The 25,538-nt window shown below is 34.3% G+C and overlaps 6 protein-coding genes and 1 long non-coding RNA gene across 10 annotated transcripts; 3 read left to right on the top strand and 4 right to left on the bottom strand.

Moving 5' to 3' along the window:
• Nucleotides 1-490: 490 nt before the first annotated feature.
• On the bottom strand, nucleotides 491-1,599 carry LOC130512650 (uncharacterized). The gene is made up of 2 exons (XR_008946217.1): nucleotides 1,370-1,599; nucleotides 491-1,285 (listed from the first exon to the last, which is right to left on the bottom strand). It is a non-coding gene; the product is annotated as an uncharacterized LOC130512650 (long non-coding RNA).
• Nucleotides 1,600-6,977: 5,378 nt separating this feature from the next.
• On the top strand, nucleotides 6,978-9,084 carry LOC108853566 (uncharacterized). The gene is made up of 7 exons (XM_057011022.1): nucleotides 6,978-7,101; nucleotides 7,373-7,611; nucleotides 7,701-7,904; nucleotides 7,979-8,071; nucleotides 8,142-8,243; nucleotides 8,320-8,613; nucleotides 8,698-9,084. Exons 1-7 carry the CDS (start codon nucleotides 6,978-6,980, stop codon nucleotides 9,052-9,054), a joined length of 1,413 nt encoding a protein of 470 aa, XP_056867002.1. The 3' UTR covers nucleotides 9,055-9,084.
• A 956-nt stretch (nucleotides 9,085-10,040) lies between these two features.
• LOC108839083 (probable calcium-binding protein CML36) lies at nucleotides 10,041-10,984 on the bottom strand. Its single transcript, XM_018611920.2, has one exon. The coding sequence runs from the start codon at nucleotides 10,848-10,850 to the stop codon at nucleotides 10,197-10,199; it is 654 nt and encodes a 217-aa protein (XP_018467422.2). The 5' UTR covers nucleotides 10,851-10,984; the 3' UTR covers nucleotides 10,041-10,196.
• Nucleotides 10,985-13,575: 2,591 nt separating this feature from the next.
• On the bottom strand, nucleotides 13,576-15,459 carry LOC108860601 (gibberellin-regulated protein 13). 2 transcript variants are annotated; one of them, XM_056986307.1, is made up of 4 exons: nucleotides 15,290-15,459; nucleotides 14,101-14,172; nucleotides 13,981-14,014; nucleotides 13,576-13,908 (listed from the first exon to the last, which is right to left on the bottom strand). In XM_056986307.1, the coding sequence occupies exons 1-4, from the start codon at nucleotides 15,311-15,313 to the stop codon at nucleotides 13,727-13,729; spliced, it is 312 nt and encodes a 103-aa protein (XP_056842287.1). In that variant the 5' UTR covers nucleotides 15,314-15,459; the 3' UTR covers nucleotides 13,576-13,726. The 2 variants fall into 2 exon arrangements, with proteins under 2 accessions (XP_056842287.1, XP_056842286.1); XM_056986306.1 differs by lacking the exon at nucleotides 15,290-15,459 and adding an exon at nucleotides 14,285-14,484.
• A 1,365-nt stretch (nucleotides 15,460-16,824) lies between these two features.
• On the top strand, nucleotides 16,825-18,488 carry LOC108860691 (probable inactive purple acid phosphatase 16). Of its 3 annotated transcripts, none has more exons than XM_056986305.1 (4): nucleotides 16,825-17,186; nucleotides 17,312-17,798; nucleotides 17,873-18,041; nucleotides 18,114-18,488. In XM_056986305.1, the coding sequence occupies exons 1-4, from the start codon at nucleotides 16,931-16,933 to the stop codon at nucleotides 18,333-18,335; spliced, it is 1,134 nt and encodes a 377-aa protein (XP_056842285.1). In that variant the 5' UTR covers nucleotides 16,825-16,930; the 3' UTR covers nucleotides 18,336-18,488. The 3 variants fall into 3 exon arrangements, with proteins under 3 accessions (XP_056842285.1, XP_018490050.2, XP_018490051.2); XM_018634548.2 differs by having other exon boundaries at nucleotides 16,829-17,186; nucleotides 17,279-17,798; nucleotides 18,114-18,465; XM_018634549.2 differs by having other exon boundaries at nucleotides 16,829-17,186; nucleotides 17,279-17,798; nucleotides 18,127-18,381.
• A 685-nt stretch (nucleotides 18,489-19,173) lies between these two features.
• LOC108857680 (heme-binding-like protein At3g10130, chloroplastic) lies at nucleotides 19,174-21,302 on the top strand. The gene is made up of 8 exons (XM_018631691.2): nucleotides 19,174-19,443; nucleotides 19,538-19,624; nucleotides 19,712-19,782; nucleotides 19,939-20,040; nucleotides 20,140-20,244; nucleotides 20,550-20,685; nucleotides 20,898-21,007; nucleotides 21,089-21,302. The coding sequence occupies exons 1-8, from the start codon at nucleotides 19,245-19,247 to the stop codon at nucleotides 21,161-21,163; spliced, it is 885 nt and encodes a 294-aa protein (XP_018487193.2). The 5' UTR covers nucleotides 19,174-19,244; the 3' UTR covers nucleotides 21,164-21,302.
• Nucleotides 21,303-21,389: 87 nt separating this feature from the next.
• Nucleotides 21,390-22,186, bottom strand: LOC108857681 (uncharacterized). Its single transcript, XM_018631692.2, has one exon. It carries the CDS (start codon nucleotides 22,102-22,104, stop codon nucleotides 21,595-21,597), a length of 510 nt encoding a protein of 169 aa, XP_018487194.2. The 5' UTR covers nucleotides 22,105-22,186; the 3' UTR covers nucleotides 21,390-21,594.
• Between the last annotated feature and the right edge of the window lie 3,352 nt (nucleotides 22,187-25,538).

The following is a 25,538-nucleotide window of genomic DNA, read 5'->3' as shown; positions in this document are numbered from 1 at the left end:
GCAAGTGTAAATTGCATTGAAATTGTAAAACAACAATTTTATTCAACACAAAAAAAATGCTAAAATGACACTTAATATGAAAGAGAGAGAGTAATACTCAACATACCAAAAATATTTGAAATATATATTGATTCTCTATCCAAATATTTAAGACAAACCAATTTATATGTTAAGTTTAACTATTTTAGTATATGTTATTCAAATTTATATATAATACATTATTTTGTATTTTGAGAAATTTAAAGTATTTAATGAATTTAATTGTCTTAAAAGATAATTTAAATGGGTTATCCAAATTCGAAATAAACCCGTAAATATCTAAATCAAATCCGAATCAAAATTTATAAATATCTAAATGGGACTAAAATTTTAATTCTGAAAACTTGAAATCTGATTAGATCCTAACCAAACTCTAATAGGTATCCCTAACGTCCGCTCCTGTCACTGAATATAGAATATTTTGTTGACCAAGTCAGTAAGAAATATAGTACACTTTAATTTTCTTTTTTACTAATTTTTATATTGGAAATGTATTTCATTGTCATTAACGAGACGAACCCACTAATCACGTTACTAGATGCTACACCTATATGATGATCTCCAATCAAACATAAATATAGGGTACGCTGTTAATGGGATTAGATGGAGAAAATTTCAACATTTTTCGCCATCCTCTTCCGGTCTTCCTCGTCTCGTCATGTAAACATGTTATTATGTTTCTCTAACTTCTGGACTATAAAAGAAAGAAACAACCACTCTTGATTTGTGAAGCGCCTGTTGAGACTTAGACCTCTCATCTACAACTGGATTACTACTGAAGCGGGAAATGGACAAACAGTAAGGTTTTGGAGTGACAACTGGAGCCCCTTCGGGCGTATCTCTGAGTTCCTACAACTGCCTCCAAGATCACGCTTAGGCATCCCGGAAACTGCTACACTACATGATCTATATTCTGATGGCTCTTGGAATCTCCCTCCAGCACGCTCTGAAGAACAGCTGCTCTTGCACATCCATTTGACCTCGATGTCGTTGACAACTACACAAGATCACCACTCCTGGAACTTAAATGGCTCCTCGCAAGTCTTCTCAACGGGTATGGTCTATAGAGAGCTGAAGCATCACAATCCCATTGTGCCTTGGAACAAGATTGTTTGGTCGCCGAGAGGCATTCCAAGACATAACTTCAATGCGTGGCTTTTGATCCAGAATTGTTGTCCAACAAGAGACCGACTGCTAGGATGGGGCTTACAAACGGATCCACTCGGTCTCCTCTGCAACGCCGCTCCTGAAAGTAGAGACCACATTTACTTTCAGTGTCATTACTCTTGGAATATTTGGACTGAAATTGCAGGAAGAGTAGGACAAGTACCTGATCGGGACTGGAATCAGCAAGTAAGCAGCATGCAACAAACTTCTGGCCATCGACATTTGCAGATCATCCGCCTCCTTACTTGGCAGTGCACTCTCTATTATGTTTGGGCGGAAAGGAACTCCCGTCTGCATCATAAAGTCTTCAAACCTTCCCACTCTATCTCGTCTCAGATTCAAGCAACGATAAGATCGAAGGTCGCGGCACTCCGTGATCAATCTCCTCGCCTTTCATCCTCTCTCTTTGCGGTGTGGAACGCGTGACTAAACATGGGGCTTTTTCACTATCCTTGGTTATGGGCTGGGCTTCATTACTTTCAGTTGGTTAACCATTATGTGTTGTCATCTTTAACTATTGGGTTAAGGCCCAAAAACAATACCTGACTGAGTTTGTATTTTTTAGTTTCTTTTTAATGCTTAATAGAATGCCCTTTTTCAAAAAAAAAAAACATGTTATTATGTTTTTTTTTTTTTTTGTAAACTATGTTATTATGTTTATTTTATATGGACCTTTAATATGTCTGATAAATTTTGTGTGTATATTTCAGTCAAAAAAAAGTTTGGTGTGTATATGATTAACAGGCATGGTAACAAAGACTCTTGAAGATATATTGTGTGGAGACTGGAATCCCAAGATGCAAGGACACATGGAAAGTGCCAACTTATTTCAACTGATATTTGTAGTTGTTTTGCTAAAAAGCCTCCTGCTTCCACCACCACTCCATCAACCCCGACTCTAGATCTTCTTCATATATTCATGCAAAATAATGTTATCTTTATTTTATTAACGAAGAAAGAAAATTGATGACATTCTCCATGCATGTTGCATGATTTAGAATATATTTTTATAATTAACTAAGATTAGCTTTTACAGTGTTAATTACACCAGACATGGTCCAACCTCAACATGATGGTTTTTCAAAATGTCGACATATAGAGAAATGTAGCAGCAAAGCGACATGTTCTTTTCTTTTATATGTACTAATAAAATAATTCAAGTAATTTAGCAAAGAAATTGGCAGCAGAAAATAATAGTACAAGAAAACGAATCTTATGATAAAAGAAGCAATGAATGAAAAAAGAACATGCCTTTCACACTACAAAATAAGTGTTGAATTGTATCACTTAATTTGTATCACAAAACTAAGTGATTTTATTTTACATTACTTATTTATAAATGAGGCAAAAAATACACAATTTAGCATCAGTTACGATAAATGATTTTATTATTAATAAATTTTGCATCAATTAAACAAAGTGATATAATTTATATAATTTAGAATCATTTAAACGAAAGTGATATAATTATATAAATTTAAATCAGTTAACTAATTGATGTATTTCTTTCTTGTGGTTAACATCAATTACAAAAGTAATACAAAATTTACATCAGTAACAATTGATTCTAACAAAAAACTATATTAATGAATTTCTCTTTCTAAAATTCTATTTACAAATTCACACGTAACTATGCTTTGACCCTTTATATATTAATATCACACTATATAGTTACAACTTACAATATTGCATATTTAATAACCAAGTCTTTTGGCTGATTAATATAAGAATGAAAAGATTCCTTTTTCCAAACGCAAACTCATGTGGTCATGACCACGTAGCTTGTAATGTCAAAAATAATTAATTCACTATCCTAAAAAAATGTATACAAAAATTGTAGTTCTCAATTCTGAAAATTAGTTTAGATTGGTATCAGATATTTATGTCGAGAAAAAAGGAATCTGTTTTATATATTGTTTGATATGGACTTTCAATTTTAGAAATACAATTAATTCAAACTTTTTATTTGATAAGAACTCGATTGATCTAGAAACGAGAGAAGGTAGAAACTGATAGACTTCAATCACGCACGTAGCCTCTTTATGAAAAAGAATTATCTTACTCTTTCCAGAGATATCGTAGAGGAAGAGACTAAACGAAGGCTGAAGGGTTCGGTAAGTTTTATAAGGGTTAATGTTTAATGTTTTGTCATCATCTACCAGATTTTTAAGAGTATTGATGTTGTGAGTTGCTTTCATTTATTTGTCTGATTTCTAGGCCATTATCACAATTGGATTTGGAAAGAAATCTCTACGTCAAAGGAAACAGTATTGTACGTCAAGGGTTAGGGTCAGGGTTCTCATTTCTTTAATACCACAGAAGCTTTCACAACCAAGAATTTGCTTCTTTTTATTGGAGGTTAGTGAAAATACTTGTTTATTTTCATCATTGCTTATACACTAATATTCTTAAAATAAAAAAGGTAAATCTAAACTAACAGTACACGTGAAGAAAAAATGATAACTCTCCCAATAACATTGCGCAAACATAATAATATATCCATACAACCTTATAGTAGCCATGTTTTATATTTATACAATTGAAAAATATTTAAATATATCTTAATCTTATACTTAGTTCATAAATTATTATATCATACTTCTTAACAACTTTATAGCATATTAAAATATCTCCAATATAAAATGATGTTTAAACAATGGAATTAATAATTTTACCATATTTATAAATTAATCAAAAAGAAAGATAGTCCTCCAAAGCTACAATGAGTATCTTATTAAAATTAAAGATTGTGATTTTTGAATTATTAACATGCATTATATATAGTTCCAGAATGTAGTTTGTATTGAAATTTTTAAAAAAATATTTCAAACACTGAATATATTTAAAATCTATTTGTTTTTGACTAAAAACATATTCTACCTAAAAATATCAAGATCAGTAGTTAAATTTTCACAACTGTGTTTGTAGTTAGAGGAAATAAAAGAAAATCATACAAAACTTAAATATTTAATCATCGATAGTACAAGTAAAATTTTTCTACACCGTCAAAAATTTAATCTATTAAGTAAAGCAAAAACAACCAAAATAAATGATTTATTATGTTCTACACCGTCAAAACAACCAATTATCATAATTGTTTTCATTTTTCTAATAAAATGATTGATTTGAAATATCTGGGAATTTAAGTCAAATTTATAATTTCAAAAACTTATAAATTGTGCAAATAAAATTTTCAGGTGTAAATGGACAAGTCTTGGATAAACAAACCACGATTATCCCAAGACTATAGATTAGGGGTGAAACACTTTCTGGACTTTGCATTTACTAGATCAAATGCAAACATGATGAAATGCCCATGTAACCGTTGTCTTCTTACCAAATCTTTGTCAAGAGATGATATCGAAGGTGACTTGATGTGCTATGGGTTTTTAAGTTCTTACACAAGTTGGATATTACATGGAGAGGAAGTATGTATCACGGGAAATGCAAGATTACCGTCTGATGTTAATGTAGTTGAATTGGATTCAACTATGAATCTTTTGGATGACATTTTTCCTGATATCAGCATGAATATGCCTGGTGAACATGGAAACGAAACAACCAGTCAACCTATGGGCACAGATAGACCATCAACTTCAAGTGGAACCTTTGGAAAAGGAGAAAGTTTTGATGAGTTGTTTGCTGATTATAATCAAGAGCTGTATCCAGGATGTAGTAAGTTTACGAAGTTATCCTTTATACTAAAGCTATACCATATCAAATGTATGTGCAAGATTAGCGACAAGGGAATGTCCATGGTGCTTGATTTGATGAAAGAAGCATTTGCACATGCCAAATTGCCAGATTCGTTTAATGACATGAAAAAGGTTATTCGCAAATTAGGAATGACTTATGAGTCAATCCATGCATGTCCAAATGATTGCATGTTGTATTGGGAGGCGGATGCAGAAAGAGAAATTTGCAAAGTTTGTGAAGCTTCTCGTTGGAAACAAAATGCAAAGAGCACAAATTATGAATCAGAGAAAGATTGAATGACTCTGCTGGCTCCGGCCGGAAAGCACTTAATCTTGTCCGAATGGTAAGTGTGAAAAAAATATATTTATATTTGAAGTAGTCCATGTTGATTTATTATCTCTCAACCGACAGCTCTCTGGACTCCCAAATGAAAAAGAAGCTGTTTATGGAGCTTTGAACAAATGGGTAGCTTGGGAAGTTGAGTTTCCCAATGAGACCGTGTGATTCAAGTAAGTAACGTTACGTCATATGCCTTAAGTGCGAAGTTTTTGCTGTAGATGGTACCGTAAGTTGATTGGTTATTAATAGTAGCCAGATTCATTATGGTTACTTCAGGATGGATATGAGAGATGGTACAAGCTAGGGCTGGGCGTTTGGGTACCCATTCGGGTTTCGGTTCAGTTCATTCGGGTTTCGGGTTTTCGGGGTCAAAGATTTCAGCCCCATTCGGATATTTCTAAATTTCGGTTCGGGTTCGGTTCGGATCTTTGCGGGTTCGGTTCGGGTTCGGATAACCCATTTAAAATGTTTTTAAATTTTCAAAATTCATTATATACTTTAAATTTTCAAAATCTATAAAAAAAGATAATATATTACATATAAATTTTCATAACATATATGTCAAAATACCTTAATTTAACATATAAATTGGTTTTCTTTGAATATTTGGATAAATAATCAATAGCTATTTAACTATTTTTGGTATTTTCAATATACTTTAGCTATTTTAAACATTTATTTTTGACTATTTGCATATATTTTTCGAGTATTTTGGAAAATTTAAAGGTATCTTATATATTTTTAATATTTTAATATACATTATATATAAAAATAATGTATATATTTAAGTATATAAATTTATTTCGGATATATTTGGGTACCCAAAATACTTCAGTTCGGATCGGGTTCGGTTTCGGTTCTTTAAATACCGAAATTTTGAACCCGTTCGGATATTTAATCAATTTCGGTTTGGGTTCGGTGCTACTTTTTCGGATCGGGTTCTGTTCGGTTTTTCAGGTTCGGATTATTTGCCCAGCCCTAGTACAAGCTGTCACTTTTGGTTCGATGACTGGATATGAGAGATAGTCGTACTTTAGTTGCATTAATGTCTGTCCACATTTTCTTGTATACATATTATTTCGTAATTTATTTGTAGTTTTTAAACATATTGCAGTAGCAACGTCATGGCAAATTAAAGGGAGTGGCAGATTTAAACTGAATCACTGATTTGATTTATACATATGCATTATGAAAATATAACATAAATCATGAGTGCGTACGTCTAAAACTTATATGCATGCATATGCATGCATCATGAAAATATGTGAAAATAATCTCTGTTTTTTATCCCGCCACTACGCTTCTTCTCGAGCGGGAATTAATTATAGAATTTCTTAATTATATACATGTTTAGTTATTTTTTGTAGGCACACTACGCTTCTATTGACGGTTAAGGTACGTAGCTCTGATCTTGATCGAATTCAATAGTTGGAATACTTCAATCTAATTCAAAGTGAACTAGCTTTGAGTGCATTATTTTGATTCTCCAAAACGATTCTCTCTGCAAAAACGAAAGAAAAATATTGCAAATATATATTTTCTGGGTTTTTTTTAACAATATATCTTCTTCTGAGTTTCAACGTCTTTGTTAAAACAAAAATTTTCTCAAACATTTATATCTCTTCTGTGAGGTTTAGTTAAGTTTGTCTTTTGTCTTCTTCTACTTCTCAAATTGTCCATAGTTGTAAGAATGAATATAACAAGTTTTCTTTGTTTTTTTTATCTTGTTTAGAATTATGGATTTCATGGATTCAGAGACACAACCTCCAGATGATTCACAGCATTTAGAAACAAGTTACAATGTGCCTCCTCCACTTGCGCCAGAATGTAAAAGCTTCAAATGGAAAATACAAGTGATAGGTAGTATAATCTAAATTGATCACGTTTTTTAATACTAATAGAAAATTGTTTTTCAAGGAAATTGTTAATTATAGATTTAGTCAACAAGTTATACACGCATGATTTTCAATTTGTCTTTCATTTGGTATATTATTGTTTTACTGAACAGATTAGATGGTGGAAACTTGTAAGCCATATTTTTCTATGCTTGACGCTATTTTATTGTCTCCTCACTAGACTTTGTTTTATATTATGTACTAATTCATTTTTATTGTATGTTTTTATCAATAAGATTCTGAGGGCAATGTAGAAGGCAAAATGGTGACATCTAAAGATGTATGGAAACTTCAGAACAGTAGAGTGATTGTGCAATTTGATGAAAATAGCGGTCAGCCAACTGGGGATTCCGGTGGTTTACTGGGATCTTGGTTAGGTCAATTAAGCAATGATGTGAATTTGCTACCTATCAATTACAGTGATTGGAGGATGGTTAATAATCACACTAAAAGAAAAGCGTGGGATGTTATTCAGGTAGTTTCTGCCATCAATTCATCTCTATATATTTTCTTGATCAAGTAGTGTTTAGTGATATATATGAATTGTTGGATATTTCTTTTCAGTCCAAGTTCTGGTTTGATGATCCAACGATGAGACAAGGATATGTGATGAGTGCATTAGGAAGCAGATGCAAAGATGTCAAACTACGTCTTTGGAAAGAACACAAGCGAAATGATCTACTTCAAACATTGCAGAATCGACCAAATAATGTTCCTGAAGAACAATGGGAGCATTTCGTGCACATGAGATTTACTGAAAAATGGAAGGTAAAATTTTTTTTTTTTTTTTTGGTATATTTCTATATCAAGCACATTTACTATTTGTACATTTTAGATTGCAGAAAATGCAAGAGAGGAATACAAAGAACCAAAAAAAAAATACTTTGCCTCATGTATGTGGAAGAAAGAGTTTCTCAAGAAAAAGAAATGACATAGTAAGTAACATACATAGTTATGATATAAAACTAGTTTATTATATTAATTATGTTTATTGTTTTTATGAAGACAATCAGAACCGGAAAAACTCCATGTCGAGCAGAGTTTTTTATTGAGACGCGCACGAAATCAGATGGAAGCTTTATATGTGAAGAGGCAAAAACACGAGCGGTTAGTTTTATATAAAATCATCATTCATTGTTTCTTTGCCAATTAGTTTAACATTTACTTTTTGCATGTTTCTTAGGAAGCGCTTAGAACTTTGTTGAATCAAAATCCTCATGGCACAAGCAATGTTACAGCCACATTGGATGATGAATTTGCTCAAGTTTTTGGTCCGGAGCGTCCAGGACGAGTACGTTGTGTTGGTCGAGGACCCACGCCATCAAAATTAGTGAGACGTTGTACTGCAACTAGACAAGAGGTAGAAAATTCTGAGATGGTTGCTGGGTTGCAGACAGAGGTGAAAGAACTAAAAGATCAAGTTAAGGGAATGACAACTTTCATTCAACAAATAATTGGTACTTCAACCGGTGAACAGGTAATAATATAATAATAGTCTATAAGTTAAAATATATCATTAAATATTTTTGTATATTGCTAATACATTAAAATTAATATGTAGGCAAGAGCATGGGCTGCAAGTTTTGCAGTAGCTTTTGCTAACATACCAAACCCATCATTCGCAAACATACCAACTCCATCCAATCCTAATCTGGTAAATAGTATATTTAAGTGTGTTTTTTTGGTAACTGTTAAAATATATATTCAAGTTTACAAACATATTATACATAACAAGTTATATTGTTTTATTTCAGGAAACGGAATGATGCAGGTGTCCATGGCTATTCAAATGTTGGAAACTATGCTAGTGATCATCATTAACATTAGTTTAGCAACATTTTTCTGCAGTGTTTGTTTATTTATGTTTTATGAATTTGTATTATGGATGAATTATGTAAATCAGATGCTTGCAGATTAATTAGTAATTCAGATTTGGGTTTTTATTAAAAAAAAATTCGTTTTCTAAAATATAATATTTTAATATTAATAATAAATACGAAAATAAAAAAATATTTTCATCACTTTTTATAAGTGATACATTTAATTAGAATCATTTGTGAAAACTGAAATAAATGTAACATCAATTATAAGTAAATGATAACAATACTTTAAATCGGTAATTGTAAATGATACATTTTTTAAAATCACTTCTTAAAATTGATATTAAATTTAAATCAGTTATTTATAAGTGATACAAATTATTACAATCGATTATTTTAAATGATAGAAATACTTACATCATTTAGTATAGTTGATGTAAGAACTAACATCATTTATTATAAATGATACATAATAACATCATTAATGTAAATGATGTAAATAATTTATATTTTTGCATCAGTTATTAAATGAATTGATGTAAATTATTTGCATCACCACTTTCAGAGTCACTTATTTAAGTGATGCAAAACTCTTTTACATCATTTATAACTAATGCAAATATTCAAAATAAATGATGTAAAACTACCTTTTTTTTGTAGTGTCAGAATCTGGCAAGATTAATAAGGCAGAAAATAATAGTACAATAAAAACGAATCTTATGATAAGCAATGAAAAGAAAGAACATGCCTTTCAGAATCTGGCAGATTAATAAACCGCTGTTTTCCTTTTCCAATCTAGTGGAGTATATAAAAAAGTTACTAACACTTCCGGTGCCTAGTCACATGGTCTGAGCTCTCTATTAATGGTATAAAATGGACAAACTAAAACTGAAAACACTTGTTTCTAAATGCGACAGTAACCTAAAAAGCTGCAAACTCTGCAAGTGCATCTTGAAAGAAATGGTCTAGATCTAGACAATTTTAAAATAGATTCTCCCATAATTTTATTTCAGATTCTATTATTTTCATCTCAACAGTTAAAGTTAGATTATGATCTTGAAATAAGCAACGTAAGACAAAGCGATTAATCAGTCAATCTCTCATTAACGTTTATTCGGTTCTTCGAATCTCGTGCCAACTTTAACAAACGATTACTCATAACCCTAGTATTAGGGCAAAAAGAGCTTCATTAACAAAAACAAAAAAAAAGAAGTGCAAAATAAACTAATTAAGAGAGAGATCATCTCTGGAGATCCATCATTTTCGAGAACTCAGCGAAGCACACGAATCCGTTACCGTCATCGTCAACGGCCGCTATCATGCGCTCGCACTCCTCTAACGTGCACCGCTCGTCTCCAATGGCCGAGAAAACTCGGAGAAGCTCCTCCGCCGAGATCCTACCGTCGCCATCCGCGTCGAAGAACTCGAACGTCTCCTTCAGCTCGTCCGAGCCATCACGAAACCGATCGTCCGAGGAGACCACCACGACGCGGCTGGCGAGCTTCTCCAGGCGTATCGTACCGTCTCCGTCGTCGTCGCAGTCCACCTCCTTGAGCATGACGTCGATCTCCTCCTCCGTCGGGGGATCGGGACCGAGCCGCGTGAGCAGCGACTCGAGGTCGTGCCTCGAGACGGCTCCGTCGTCGTCTCTGTCGATCAGCTTAAACGCCTGGAGGATCTCGACGTACGAGTAAGGAGAAGGAGCGCCGGAGACCTCCTCCGGGAGGATGCTAGTCGGAGTGACGGAGCCGCCTGTGACGACGGAGGAGTGATTATTATTACACTCGTCGGCGGCGCCGGAAGAGAAAGACGAAGAAGAAGCGGTGGATTTAGATACCGTGGAACGGTCTTTGGATCTGAACAGTCGTTTTGGATTCAGTTTGGTGAACTTCATTTCGGAAAATAAAAAGATTTATTTTTGATTTGGAGAAAGTTTTTTTAAGTGTGAAGAAGAAAGGAGAGGAGAGTGTGGAGGTTTAAATGGGAGAGTGGAGTGTGTTGAGTTACCCATACATTGGCAACTTCCTGGAAGTTTCCTAGTGATTGATCTTTTTCTTTTTTTTTTGTAACAACAATTGATGATCTTTTTTATCGTGTTTCACGGTTCATTTTCTTTATTTTTTATCTTTATTTAATTTAATAATGTAGACTGTACTTCCATTATAACTGAAAAGTCTAATAAAAAGGCGAGTGACTTTGAATACGTGCGACTTTTTTATTTCTTGCCTTTTAGCTGCGTATGTGTGTTTGTAGGAGGATTTTTCGGATAAAAATCTGCAATTGAATATGTATATATATTAAAGTTCATTAGATTAATAATTCTTATATCATATTGATGTAATACAATCATATACTGATATACACATATGCTTTGTTTAGAGAGTTTTTTGTGATGAAACTGTTCAGCTCTTCACTTTATACGTTCAAAACATAAACCGTTTCTCAAGTAAATATTTTGTTTAAACGAAAAAGTATCCTTTTGCTTTATTTCGTTTCTTCGAAATCAAGGTTTCATTTACGTTTTTTAAAAGCTTGCTGGGAATTTTAAATTGGATACTGGAAATCAATTACGCAGCTATAAATAGGATAAATATAACTTTCTACAAGTTGATAAATGAAGGGAACAAATATTCGAAATTTTGGGGTTTTAGTTAGAGTAAATATCGGTGAAGATAAGATAAGAACAAAGATTATCTACCTAACCTAACAAACAAAAAGGACTAAACTTCAATGTCGATCTTGACAGGTTTGGAAAAGCAGACAAAAGTTTAAGGACATCTAAACTATTAAGGCCGAAGTACAAATAAATTTAAGCCCTAATAGTTGCACAAATATTACAATTGACTGCCATTGATATTAATTCTACATATCTAAACTAACTAAATAAAAGGCTTTCACGCCATCAATACAATAGTAATAATTAATGTTGTTACCAAAGGTAGAGAAAATTACCTAGCATGCAACCTGTCGATACCCATGTTCGAAACTACGCTAGGCGCTAGTCGGGCGGTGACTCAAGGCCTAGCGAGTTACTAAAAAATCGGAAATTAATCGGGATATACGCGGGGATTAATTTAATTATTATTTTATTTATTATAATATTCAAATTAAATATATATTATAAATATATTAGGATTTAATAGTTTTTGTATATTATTATTGAATTTTATATTTATTGGTTTAACAAAAGTTAATTGCTAGCATTATATTATTATTTTTTAATTAAAAGTATGTTTATATATAGCACAACATATGCCTACACATTAAAACATGATGTGGTTTAGTGGTGTTGGATGACATTGAGGCAGTGAAATTGTTGGTGGTTCGACCCCAGTAACATCACATTTAATTTTAGACAAAAAAAGTTTTAAAACATACAAAGAAACAAAGTCCCACATCGGTGAAACACAAGAAAGGAAGATGATGAAGACTCCTATAAATATAGTCGTTCAGTATTCGCTCCATAACTTACATCTGGGTTTCAATTGCAAGCCCACTTGTAGTCCAATAGTCAAAATTTACGCGGGTTTTAGGCGGTTAAAAATCGGTTTAAAGCCGATTAATCGGTTCATTGACCGAGTAATTGGTCAACCGAGTTGTTGAGCCGGTTTGGCTATAATCGCCGCGGTCACTTGCCGCCGAGCGTATAGGCGGGCGAGTAATTGCTAAGCGTCCGCGTTTTAGAACGTTGGTCGATACTATTAATTGTTCATTGTACTTTCCATTTTATGTGATACAGTTCTTCTGTAAATTAACTTTATTTCTTATCATAGTAATTATTAACCAATTATGTTATACACTATATTTCATATTCATAACACTATCTAAACTATTAAAACTGAAGTACAAATTTGAAATATCTCTTAGTTTTCCTCAAAAATTACAATTTTATGCCACTGCATTTAATTTTAAATGAAAACAAAGAAAACTATTACTTACTTACCAAAATTGTAGGATCTATATTTACCTTAAATAAAATATATATATGACCATTTATTGAGTGCATCACATTACGGCCGAACAAACAAAACAGATCAACTTTCATATATGTTAAAATATACTGTAATATGAAGGACTTTATACTAACTGACCTTCAGTTATTTTAAAATATAGAAACACTAAGAAAATATTGTTCCTTACCTAACAAGTTATATATTTTGGATGTTTTATATACATTAAATCTAAAGAAATAATATATATAAGTATATAAATTTTTTAAATACATTCGGGTATCCGAAATATTTCGGTTCGGATCGGATTCGGTTTCAGTTATCTTTAGTATCAAAAATTTGAATAATTTGGATATTTAGTCAATTTTAATTCGGGTTTGGTACTTCTTTATGGATCGGGATCAGTTCGATATTTTGGATTTGAGTTTTTGTGCAACTCTAATATTGATATAAAAAACATATTTTATAAAAAAATACACCCGCACGGGCGTGCGGGTCAAAATCTAGTTCTTAATTGTATAGTTTGAAGTTTGTCGTGTGTCGACAGAATTTTGTTTGTTTGTTCAATGGTTGTTTTAATAAATAGCTCCCTGCTTCTTCAAATTCAATAAAAATTAAGTTAACTAGAGGTCCAGAATAACTCTTAGTAATTAATTCTCAGCTAGTAAGTATTTAAGAAGCCGTAAGCTTTTGAAGTAGATATATTGATGTGATTAGACCAAAGAGTCCAACACATAGATAGAACATTATGGTATGGATAGATTACTAACAAACTAAACATTATGGTATAGATAGATTACTAACAAACTAAGAGGAGAAATCAAGGGCATTTTGGTCCACCAAGCTTAGTCTTCCAGTTGTTGTAGCAAGGACAGACTTGCTTGTTGCCATACGTACCTGGAGGAACACACAAGCACTTGGTACAACATTTTTTGCAGAAGAACAAACATGGCTTCTTGTATTGTGTATTCGAGCATCTATGTCCACACCTTGGCCCACATTCTATAGTATAGTAGTGAAATGGGATTAAATTTTGAATTCACCACAGATAAATTATTCTAATTATTGGTGTACCTTGGAGCTGAAGACTGCCTTCAGTGGTACCGTTCTGTCAAAATTAAACAAGAAGACTCAATGCATATCATAAAGGGTTTTTTGGATTTCATGAAAGTCATTTTTTGATGAGAAACTCACTGGAGAGCTATTGTGATGCGGTTGAGACTGTGGTGGATGTGGTTGTGGAGCAGGTGACTTAGAGTGTATTGGCTGTGAAAACACAGGACGGAAATCAATTAAAGTTGGATGAATTAGTGAAGAATCGAGATAAGTATTTACATAGATCATAAAATAGAAAGAGCGTCTGTGAAACATTACTTACATGCATTTGGACAGACATAAGAAGGTGTAACATAACAATGGAGAAAACAATGAGGTTAAGTTTGGTTGCCATTTTAGAGAACTGGAATGATTGTATTGAAGCTTAAGTAGATGGTTTCTTTTGCAAGCTAAGCTTAATGTATATAGTCCATGAAGCTGTGATAACAAACTACTACGAAACTTATCACACGTGTATCGTTGCTGCTTTTAGCCCTATCTCTTTCTCGTGACTCCAAAGTTCATTGTATTTTAAAGTTACTTTGTATTTTTGTGATTTGTTTCTAAACTTTATCGGAAACGAATTTCATCAACAAGACACATGGCTAGAATTTTTGGGATTCCAAAGTTGGTTTACTTCTAGGCCATCCCGTGATCTCATTGTGTTTGCATGCATAGCCAGTGCATGTGGTTAGTGGTGACAATGGCGTCAGTTAGACCATTTTCTTCAAAGGCAAAGAGTTCAGTATGACTTCGTCAGTTAGACCATATTCTAATCACTTAGAGGCGATCTCGGTTAAACATGTTTATGGCCCAAGAAGGCAAGAACACGCTTAAACATGTTTATTCTGGCTTGCACTTTCCAGGGAACTAACATGATGAAAAGCTACACTAAGAGTCTAAGACACAGACGTTCAATGAAACTACCAAAAACGAATGATAAGAAACAGAAAAGTGGTAAATTTTGTGTATAACAATGATTTCTCCAAAATAAATCTGAGATCAAAAGTTAAAAGGGTTCAGATAAAAGAACGTGAACAAAAGAAACAACATATAACTTGAATAAACCCGAGATGGGAGATGACGACTACTATGCATGGGACATCAGGTCCTGCATGGGACATCAGGTCCTGCATGGGACAACATGACTACATATTGTATTTGTGCCTTTACAGTAACACCTCCATTACAGTGAAACACGAAACGTGGCGTCAACTAACAAAAACATCAAGCTTATGACGCAACATACATACCTTAAAATAGACGGGATCTGGTGCAAGTTATGTACCTGATATAAAACCTTTCGCTTCATGCAGTGACAATCTCCAACATTGATTTTACGTATCTTTCTCCTTTCAGACCACGATTCTCTTTGGCGATAATTCAGTATTTCTGGTTCTAGTTATGAGCGGAGATCTTAGCTGTTCCATTGCAGAAGATCATTCTGATTGCATATGTGGGGAGGTCTCTCGTAATTAGGCAATGTGATCAAATAGGTTTTTACTTAAGAGGGAGAAGGATCATCGTGGACTAATATTCACATTTTAAAAATAAAATACTACAGAGGAGTAAAGAAGGAAAATATTGAGACTTTATTTAAATATATTACGTAATCAATTTCAATTACGAGATAAAGACCTATTCAATTTCCAAAAATATTAACAATTTATTTGTCCTAGCTAATCCCACATCGAAAGAAGCAAAAGCAATGAAGTTACATATATAGTGAAGAAAACAATATATTTATCGCCGAGCTTGGTAACGTAAGCTTGTCATCCTAGTGGAGGCTCTAAAGGTAATGTACAGTTGTGAGTTCTCTTCTACGTGAGCCCTTAAAATCGTAACATCGTTACGTTGAGTAAATCCACAGGGAGTTTCCCTTAGGCTGCGTGCGGGAGTTGTGGGCGAACCCGACAATTCCCCTGATCCGAGCCACTAAGGTGAAACAAAAAAAATGATCCTTGGGTTGGCTGCGTGCGGGTAGTTGGGTGAACCAACAAGTCCTTGATCCGAGCCCCCGTTAAGTCGCCACTGTTCTCACGGAAGGGACCGCAACTGAGCTCCCCCGTTAAGTCGCCACCATTCTCACGGAAGGGACCTTGATCCGAGTCCCCCGTTAAGTCGCCACTGTTCTCACGGAAGGGACCGCAACTTGTACGTTACCTTTTTGTTCTTTTTATCAACTTTAAAATCAAGTAAATCGACAATGGATGTTCTAAAAGCAATTTGTAAATCAGTTTAGGTATACTAAGAAATTAGAAAAAGACGCCGATACTTACAAATTTTGCAATGCTAAGAACTATTTCTTTTGGTAAAAGGCTAAGAACTATTTCTCGTACCGTTAGGTTTTTGGAATGTTATCATTACGTGGTCTTAGGTAAATTTGTGATACTTAATCTTAACCAAAGAGGCTCATTGAAGTGATCTTACAGAGGTTCAATTGTTTTATACTTCACTTTTCTTTTTTTAATTACCAATTGATTATTTGGTTCATTCATCTTAAAAACAGGAGAAGCCTTTCCTAAAGGCTTATTGTAACCGTCACATGAGAAAAAGAGAGTATCGAAATATTCCGTGAATATGCTTTTATATCGACGCAAAGGAATATACACCCAAAAAATACCCATTAATAAACGTCAACTACACCACCAACTTCTAGTTAAACCGGTTTATCAAAATTTGGGATTAGCAAAATAAACCAAAAAGATAACCGACCAAATCAACAAATATCGATCGAACTTGTATTAATCAGTCCCTTTCTTAACCAAAGCCGAACGGAACCGTCTAATAAACCGAAATGTCCAAACTAACTTGGTTACATAAAAAGGAACATATTGTTTGTCGCAACGCGCACCATATCTATTCGATGAAAGAAGATCAAAAGACACACAAACTTTGTTCTGTTCGATCGTCTTGATTCTTGAATAATATGAAAACATCCTCCTCACTTCTGATCTTCACAGTTCTATCTCTTCCATTAATCTCAGCTGAAGAATGGGAGCTAAGCATACCATCAACGGCGACGGCGGCGAGGAGTAGTCTCCGGGTCCGAGAGGGATCACCGTTCAAGATCGCAATCTTTGCAGACCTCCACTTCGGTGAAGACACGTGGACTGATTGGGGTCCACGTCAAGATGCAAACTCTGTTAACGTTATGTCTACTGTTCTTGACGCTGAAACTCCAGGTCAACTCTTTAAAACTCTCATTAATTATATGCTCTTCTATATATATATATATATTTACATAACAGTTTTGTTTTGAAGTAATAACAAACAGATTTTGTGGTGTACTTGGGAGATGTAGTAACAGCTAACAACATAGCAGTCCATAACGCAAGCTTGTTTTGGGACAAAGCAATCTCACCTACAAGAGACAGAAACATCCCATGGACCAGTCTCTTTGGTAACCATGATGACGCTTCTTTCGTTTGGCCTTTGGATTGGTTCTCTTCCTCTGGTGTCCCTCCCATTCTCTGTCCCTCAGTATCAAACTCCTCCTTCTTTGGTGATGATGATGATTATGATGGATGCGGTTTTAGAGGAACAACGCGAGTGGAACTGATTCAAGAAGAGCTAAAAGCATCCAGTGCACTCTCGTACTCAGCCATTGGTCCTAAGGAGCTGTGGCCAAGCGTAACTAACTATGTCATTCCCGTGGTATCATCTGATGGTTCGAAACGAGTCGTCGCGTTGCTGTACTTTCTTGACTCGGGTGGTGGTTCATACCCGGAGGTTATATCAAATGCTCAAGTGGAGTGGTTTAAAACCAAGTCCAATACTCTTAATCCTGATTTGAGGTAGGAGTCAAAAACATTAAAAATTTATATCAGAGCATTTGAAAAATCAAATAACGTATGTACGTTTCGTGCAGTATCCCGGAGTTGATATTTTGGCACATACCTAGTAAAGCATACAAGAAAGTAGCTCCACGGTTATGGATAACTAGACCTTGCGTCGGATCAATCAACAAAGAGAGAGTCGCTGCTCAAGAAGCTGAAAATGGTATGATGAGAGTTCTTGAGAACAGATCTTCGGTTAAGGTAACTACTAATTAAAAAAAAAAAAAATATAGAAATATGCCACAAAGATTGATCTCTTTTTTTTAATGTAAGGCTGTGTTTGTAGGACACAACCATGGACTAGACTGGTGCTGTCCATACAAAGACAAGCTGTGGCTTTGCTTTGCGAGGCACACCGGTTATGGTGGATATGGAAATTGGCCAAGAGGATCAAGGATTCTGGAGATTTCTGAAGTGCCTTTTCGGATTAAGTCTTGGATTAGGATGGAAGATGGAACTGTCCACAGTGAAGTTAATTTAACCTGTGATGACTAGTCTTTTTCTTAATTACATACTCAACGGTTGTCGTATTTTTTTTCCTGAGCGCTTGTGTCATTATCATTGATTGTCTGTCTATTTATCTTTTCTCCTAAGAGGAACATCAATTTCACATTGAGAGACAAGAGCAGCATCCCACTTCTAGTATTATGAACACATTTGTATGAATAAGAACATACAGAGTCAACCGCAATTACGTCTACTGAACGACTCTGGGTTAAGCATATTTTCAGTAAGAAGAGTCAGGTCTGTGACTCTGCTAGAGTAGGATCCAGGGCATTCTCCACATCAAGATTAGCGTAATAGCCTGGTAAGGATCAGTATCAAAACTGTAAACTCAAAGAAATATAGAAGCTTCCTTGATGATATGAAGAGCTAGAGTTGTCTTTTCCGTAAACCTCAACCATTCTTCCCTACAAAAAGAAGAAAAAAAACACACACATTTAAAGACCTCACCGAGTGAAAAGAAGATAGATTTTATGTATATAACCAACCTTTGGTAATCCTCCAACACCTAGAACTATATCAAGGTTAATTGAACCGGTAGATTATATGACTAAAGAAATTAACTCTGCGTGACGTGGAGAAAGCTGAACGCAGAATAGTGTCTTTCTCCGCATCATCTGTAGATTCATCAAGCGATCCAGACAAAAAGAAAACAGAGCTAGAGAAAGAGTTAACACAAGAGATCCATCCTATAAGATAACAAGAGTCAGCTACTCCTCTTTTAACTCGGTTAGTGACTTTGGTATATAACCGGTACGGTATGTAGACCGGAAAACGGTTACTAATAGAAAGAAAAAATCGAGCGGTCGTTAATATTTTTCAACAAAATAAATATTTTTTTCTTTTTTTCCGGGAAACATTCGGTGTTGGGGGTCGCGATTGGGAAGAAGAAGAAGAAGAATGATGAGCTCCATTGGATCATCTCTTTCTCTGTTCTGTTGTTCTTATCCGAACCGTAAACAGAGGAGATGCTCTGTCCTTTGCTCCGGCGTCAGAACCGCTGCGGCTAGGCGGCAGAGTCGGGATCTGTCCGCAACCGAAGCTAGAGTTTCTCTCGTTCTCGCTCTCGCCTCCCAGGCCTCCTCTGTTTCTCAGCGCCGTAAATGTTTCCTGTCTTTCCACTGATTTCCAACTGCCTCTATTCTGTAACTGAACGTCACAGTGAAACCTCTTTGTTTTTTTTTATTAATTAGTTTTGGCTGATTTGGCTGTGGAGACTGCGAAGTATGTGTTTCCGAAGAGATTCAATAGCTCGAACCTTGAAGAAACCTTCATGTCTGGTTAGTTTTGTAGCTTCTTATTATGTTCTGTTCTTGATTTGTGATCTTTTTATCTAAACTTTTGGAAAAGCTCGGGTTTTTATGTAGTTCCGGATCTCGAGACTATGAACTTCAGAGTTCTAAGCAGGACAGATCGATACGAGATCAGAGAAGTCGAGGTTGTTGTTCTTTCACTCCCTCACTCACTCACTCACATTCTCTGTTTTAAAAACATAGTCTCTGTTTTAAAGCTTGTGAACTATTGGAATGTTCTGAAACAGTCTGTTTCAAAAACATGGTCTCTGTTTTAAAGTTGAATCCTTTTTTTGGAACAGCCTTATTATGTGGCCGAGACTACAATGCCAGGGGGAACTGGATTTGACTTCTATGGTGCTTCCAGGTCTTTTAATGTCTTAGCTGAGTACCTCTTTGGTAAGGTAGTGTATCAATACAAGCACTTCCTTTTTTGAGTATTTTTTTTTTGCTGCATCTCTGTTTGATTTGAATGTTGTTTTGATACTTTTGGTTTGCAACAGAACACGGTAAATGAGAAAATGGAGATGACCACTCCTGTTGTTACTCGTAAAGTCCAGTCTGTTGGAGAAAAGATGGAGATGACTACTCCAGTAATAACTAGGAAGGTAATATCTTTTTTTTTTTTTTTAAGTTCTTACAACATAGTAAAAAATGGAGATGACTACTCCAGTAATGTACTGCTCTCACTAGTTGGAGTAGCTTTGAGTGTCTTGGTTTTAGTCAATTTTATTACTGTATGTCAAAAGTTGTTGTTGAAAAACTATTGAGAGCAGCACATTCCTTATATGCTCTGTTTTAAGTACTGGATCATGGAGATACCAGCTTATTAGGTTGCAGATTAAGAATTTTTAAACTAGTTCGTTGATTCAGTTTTTCTCCTTTTACTTGTTCATACTCCATGTACACTCAGGGGAAAGATCAAACCCAATGGCAGATGTCTTTTGTCATGCCCTCGAAGTATGGCTCAGATTTGCCACTGCCTAAAGATCCTTCAGTCAAGATACAGGAGGTGCCACGGAAGATCGTTGCTGTTCTCGCCTTCTCAGGTAAATCCCTTTCAGTATAGATTTCAAGAGATTGAACTAAAAAGAATGTAAGGTTTAGTATAATGCGTAATATAGAATACATACCCTTGCTGCAAGCACATAAGATTCAGTGTATATATATATATATATATATGGTTCCAGATATCTTTGGTGCCTTTTGTAGCATCTGAAATAATCAATGATGTCGCTGAACCAAATCAACTTTTTTTCAGGATACGTAACAGATGAAGAGATTGAGAAACGGGAGCAAGAACTAAGGCGAGCTCTTCAGAATGACAAGAAGTTTCGAGTGAGAGATGGTGTTTCAGTCGAAGTTGCACAGGTTCATCAAACAATCTTAGCTAAAAATTCAATCTTATTTCTTAGAATATCTACTTACACTCTAGAAATTCATTCCCTGCAGTACAATCCACCATTCACTCTCCCGTTCACCCGCCGCAACGAGGTCTCTTTAGAAGTGGAAAGCAAAGAGTATTAGCCCCTTCATTGGTTATATACACGTATACACACACACGCACACACTTGTATACACTCTGTAATATAGCTGTGTTAAAAGACAAGACGCGTTTACTTGAATAGTTGAATGTGAGTAAGTAAACCATTATTGATTCACTTTAGTTATGGACCACAAGATATGCATATTATAGGCAATATAGGTTTTGAATTTAACCTAAACAAGCACTCACACTTTTTAGTTACCTTTTGGAAAATTCAACATAACATCTCACATTTTTGGGTTTTTAATACAAACTTTCTAAGAAAAGTAGCTTTCTTTTATGTCACACCATTGGAACCTGGGAATTACATGTTTTGTTTCCTCTCTTGAACAAGCTTTGAGCTATGTTATCTATGTATATATCTATGTATGTGTCATATATATATATATGTAAGATATGGACATGCTAGAGGCTAATCAGATTCTGGAATGCTATCTAGCAAAGGTCTCCAGCCTCTAAGACACTCATCAGTAGCATCATCATCATCATGACACACATGCTGCTTATCAAGACTCCTATAGACCACTTCATGAACTGAACCTCCTTGAAGCAGTTTCTCGAGCTCTTGCTTGCTCACAACCATCTTCACTCTCACAACACTAGGACTCTCCTTAGTGTTGTCACCTTTATCTGTTCCTTCTTTCTTTACCTCTGGATTTGCAAACCTGACTTTCTTCTTCTTGGCATTCTTGTGCTTGCTTGTGGTCGTCTGCTTCGGCATAAGATAGTAGAGACGACCACAGAGAAGCTTGGCTTGCGGATGAAGATGGCAATTGTTTGACAGTGAATCAAAGAGAGAGTAGTGACCAGAGAATTGGGTGAGGATGTCATGAACCTTCATGGGTCCTTTGTATTCAACTACTTCTCCATCATTTCTCATTATCTTTATAACTTTCTTCTCCATTACTATACAATTCCCCATCTTTTAAAAGAAAAGAGTTGTTTTGTTCCTTAAATTAGTTTGTGATCTCTTCTGTGTTAAATAACGTTTCGGAGATTTTTTTTGTCCGTCGAGTTTTGGAGATGTGTTCTCTGTATTTATAGAGTTTGAGGTTACGTAAATGCCCTTGTATTTCGGGAATATTACGAGAAATGCCGTTGTCCAGATGGGGCCCTGATTGATATCTTTCCCATTTTAAAAATTACACCCTTTTATGTCGTAGTGGGCTGTGGTCGGGTGGTGCTATCCTAATTGTAATTTTTATATAAAAAATGTGTAAATTTTCTTTTCAAATCATTATTGTTTGTGTTTTTGGAAACACATCGTAACAAATAACTTGCAGTAGTATATTCGGTATATTGTGAATTGTGATCTCTTGAAGATTTGTGCTTATTGTGAATTGTGATCTCTTGAGGATTTGAGCTTGTGTAATAATGTATACATTAAGGGGATGTATTCAACCGAGAGTTTCAGGTGATTTGTATTAAAATGACAAATCCACTTATTGAACTTGACATTTCGTAAAGTACTCTGAAATCCACTGTTATTGAAAATATTTTAAGTTGTGGGATTTTAAAGTTTTGAGGTGATTTTAGGGTGTTTGGATGGAGTTTCTTAGTTAAAATAAATAAAACTCAAATCCAATTATTTTAGGTGATATTCTAGAATAATTTAACAAAAATCACCTAAATCTCTACAACTTATTAAAATCATCTAAAACTCTATTAAAAACCAAATCACATCAAATGCTAATTTGAATACATCTCCCTAAGTAAGATATGTTAATGATTCATTTCATGTCGGTTTGTAAATGTAAGGATGGAGGGCATATAATATGTCTACATGTTTCGCAACTGGTTTCTGTTGTCACCAATAAAATGTTTTTTTTTAATATTCAAGTTGCTCTAAATAATCTGGCTTTTATTTTCCACGTCAACGTATAGAGTTAAATAGAAAAATATGATTCTAAATATGATTTATTTAAACAATTGTACATAGTTGAAAAAATTGTATCCCTATAACTACTTGTTTTGATCACTTTAAATAAAAGCAAGAGTATAGTCAAAAATGGCATTAACTTTGTATTGGAGTTGGTATATTATTGTGAGGTATTTTCTGTGTGATTTCATTACACCAGCATTATTTATACTTTAGAAAACATCTAACCGCACTTGTTTCAACTGTTACGACCATTTACATATCTAATAGTTACAAAAAGAATAGGATGCAAGAAGAGGCTTGCCTATACCTTGAAGTGGAGCCACTAGGAGGACCACAAAAAAGTTGAATGACTTTTGATGAGTGGATGTCACTTCCAAACACGAACCACAACTTGATTCCTGTAATCATTCTTATTACATTGCAGAAAACCTCATCTCACTATACATTTTTTCGCTCATTAATTTCATGTTAATTATTATTAAAATGGTTAGTAAAAGCGCATTATCGTAAAGAGTATTCATCTGCTAGGAGATTTGCATACCAGTATCATCATTTGTTTGCCATCTACTTACGTCTTATGATTTCGTTAGTTTTTGAATTGCTGCTCAAAGCTGATTATTTAACTTAATGAAGCAGAAACAGCATGCCACTTCAAATTCGCGCTTATGAACATGTTGATTCCAATACCGTTTGATTATAATCTACAATAAGTGAAACCAAACGCGCAAGATTCACAAGTAAAGCACAACCAAAATTTAGCTTGATAACGTGGGTAGCCATCCACCTTCCGAAAAGAAAACTAAACAGAAAACAAAGTAATCTCTTGTAATTTGGAATATATTTAGGGTTTGATTGGTAGAGGCCATAACTTATAATCGTTTGCTTTAAGCATATATATATGTTGTAAGTTTAATGTTGTACCAATAGATTTCATTGCTATAGATTTATATCAATAACTTCAAAGCACTAAATATAAAGCTTTAGAAAAATAAATTTCCAAAACCAATTTATTTTCTATTTTAACTTTAGGACTGTAGCTTTAATTCATTTTCTATGATTGATAAATTAAAGTGGCTGTAGAAAGAATTAAGCTGCACACCTGCGCTTCCCTTCCTTAGATTTTATCCTCTCGACCAAATTAATTTGATTTCCTGTGATGAATTTTTCAGGTATACATAAAATAAATTCGACGTCATTTATTAGTTTGGCATAGATAAAATGGACCGTTAATGCAGTTATCTAAACAAGAAAACCGAACAACTCCTTACCACTTGATATTTTGCCACTTTCCCAATAGGACACCCAAACTTTCTGTATCCATCACGGTCTCACATACACATTAATACATATAAATCTATTTCTTCCATCTTGATTATGTCAGCTTACGCAAAGTTGATATTTTTGTGTGGTTAGAGTGGGTCCATTTCATCAACTAAGCTTAAATGCTTACGATGATAAGTGAGTTCGAATAGGTTCCACCAATGAAGCATGTTTCAAATTTTGTATTTTTATTCCACAAAGTATGAATACATATTAATCATAAATTAGATATTTATACAAAGTGAGCCATATTGCATTGAGCATAAATAAAATTAATCCGATGTAAATCCCTAGCCACTTAAAATTCTTTCACCAATTCGGTTGACCTAAGTGGGTTTAGATTTTTAGTTGCCTCCTTTGTTCTGGTCGGTTCTACTCAGAAAATAGTTTGTTTGTTTTTGTAACTGAGCGTGGTTCTTTTTATGTTATATCGTTGACGTTGATTTGGGGACACTCAGAGATAATGATAAAAATAAGAAGAAGATGGAGAAGTAAAGATAAAAAGCTTATACAATGGGTGGGTAAAGAAGAAATCTCTTAAGTTGGTTTAGGGTGAATGGTGGGTGTTCATGATGCTCTAAGCAAAAGATAAAATAAACAATTAGTATTAAATAAACCATTAATTTTGCCGTTGCTTACAATCTAGGGCATTGAGTGCTCTCTTCTCTTAGTGGCGGTGGCAGAAATTATGTGAACGTGAAAGAGATGGAAATCTAATAAACTTTTGCTGCAAGAGCAAGACATAATGAATATCCAATGCATATCCATATGTTCATATGAACTTTACCAAGTTCGATATGATGACTTTAATTATAGTCTGTATATACATATATAAAACCATGCATAACTTCTTATTTACTACAAAATGATATAGGTATTGTTTTTATAACAGTAAAATAAGTGCATGCATAGATCATGCATGTAATCTTTGATGAATCTCTATTCTTATGCGTTTGGTATACTTTTCATCACAAAGAACTTTAATTTCTCCATAGTATTTGGTTTTATGCTTGTCATATAAAATTGAGGTTTTATTTTTGCTTACCCATACATATATTCAGTCATACATAAAAATTCGAAGAGTACATTAATCACACAAACGAGATTATACATTTTCTAATAATGAGACTGCAAAAAAAAAAAAAAAAAAAAAA

The sequence above is a fragment of the Raphanus sativus genome, chromosome 5 (genome assembly GCF_000801105.2).
Source record: "Raphanus sativus cultivar WK10039 chromosome 5, ASM80110v3, whole genome shotgun sequence".
Taxonomy (NCBI): Eukaryota; Viridiplantae; Streptophyta; class Magnoliopsida; order Brassicales; family Brassicaceae; genus Raphanus; species Raphanus sativus.
This window is presented reverse-complemented; position numbering and strand designations above follow the sequence as displayed.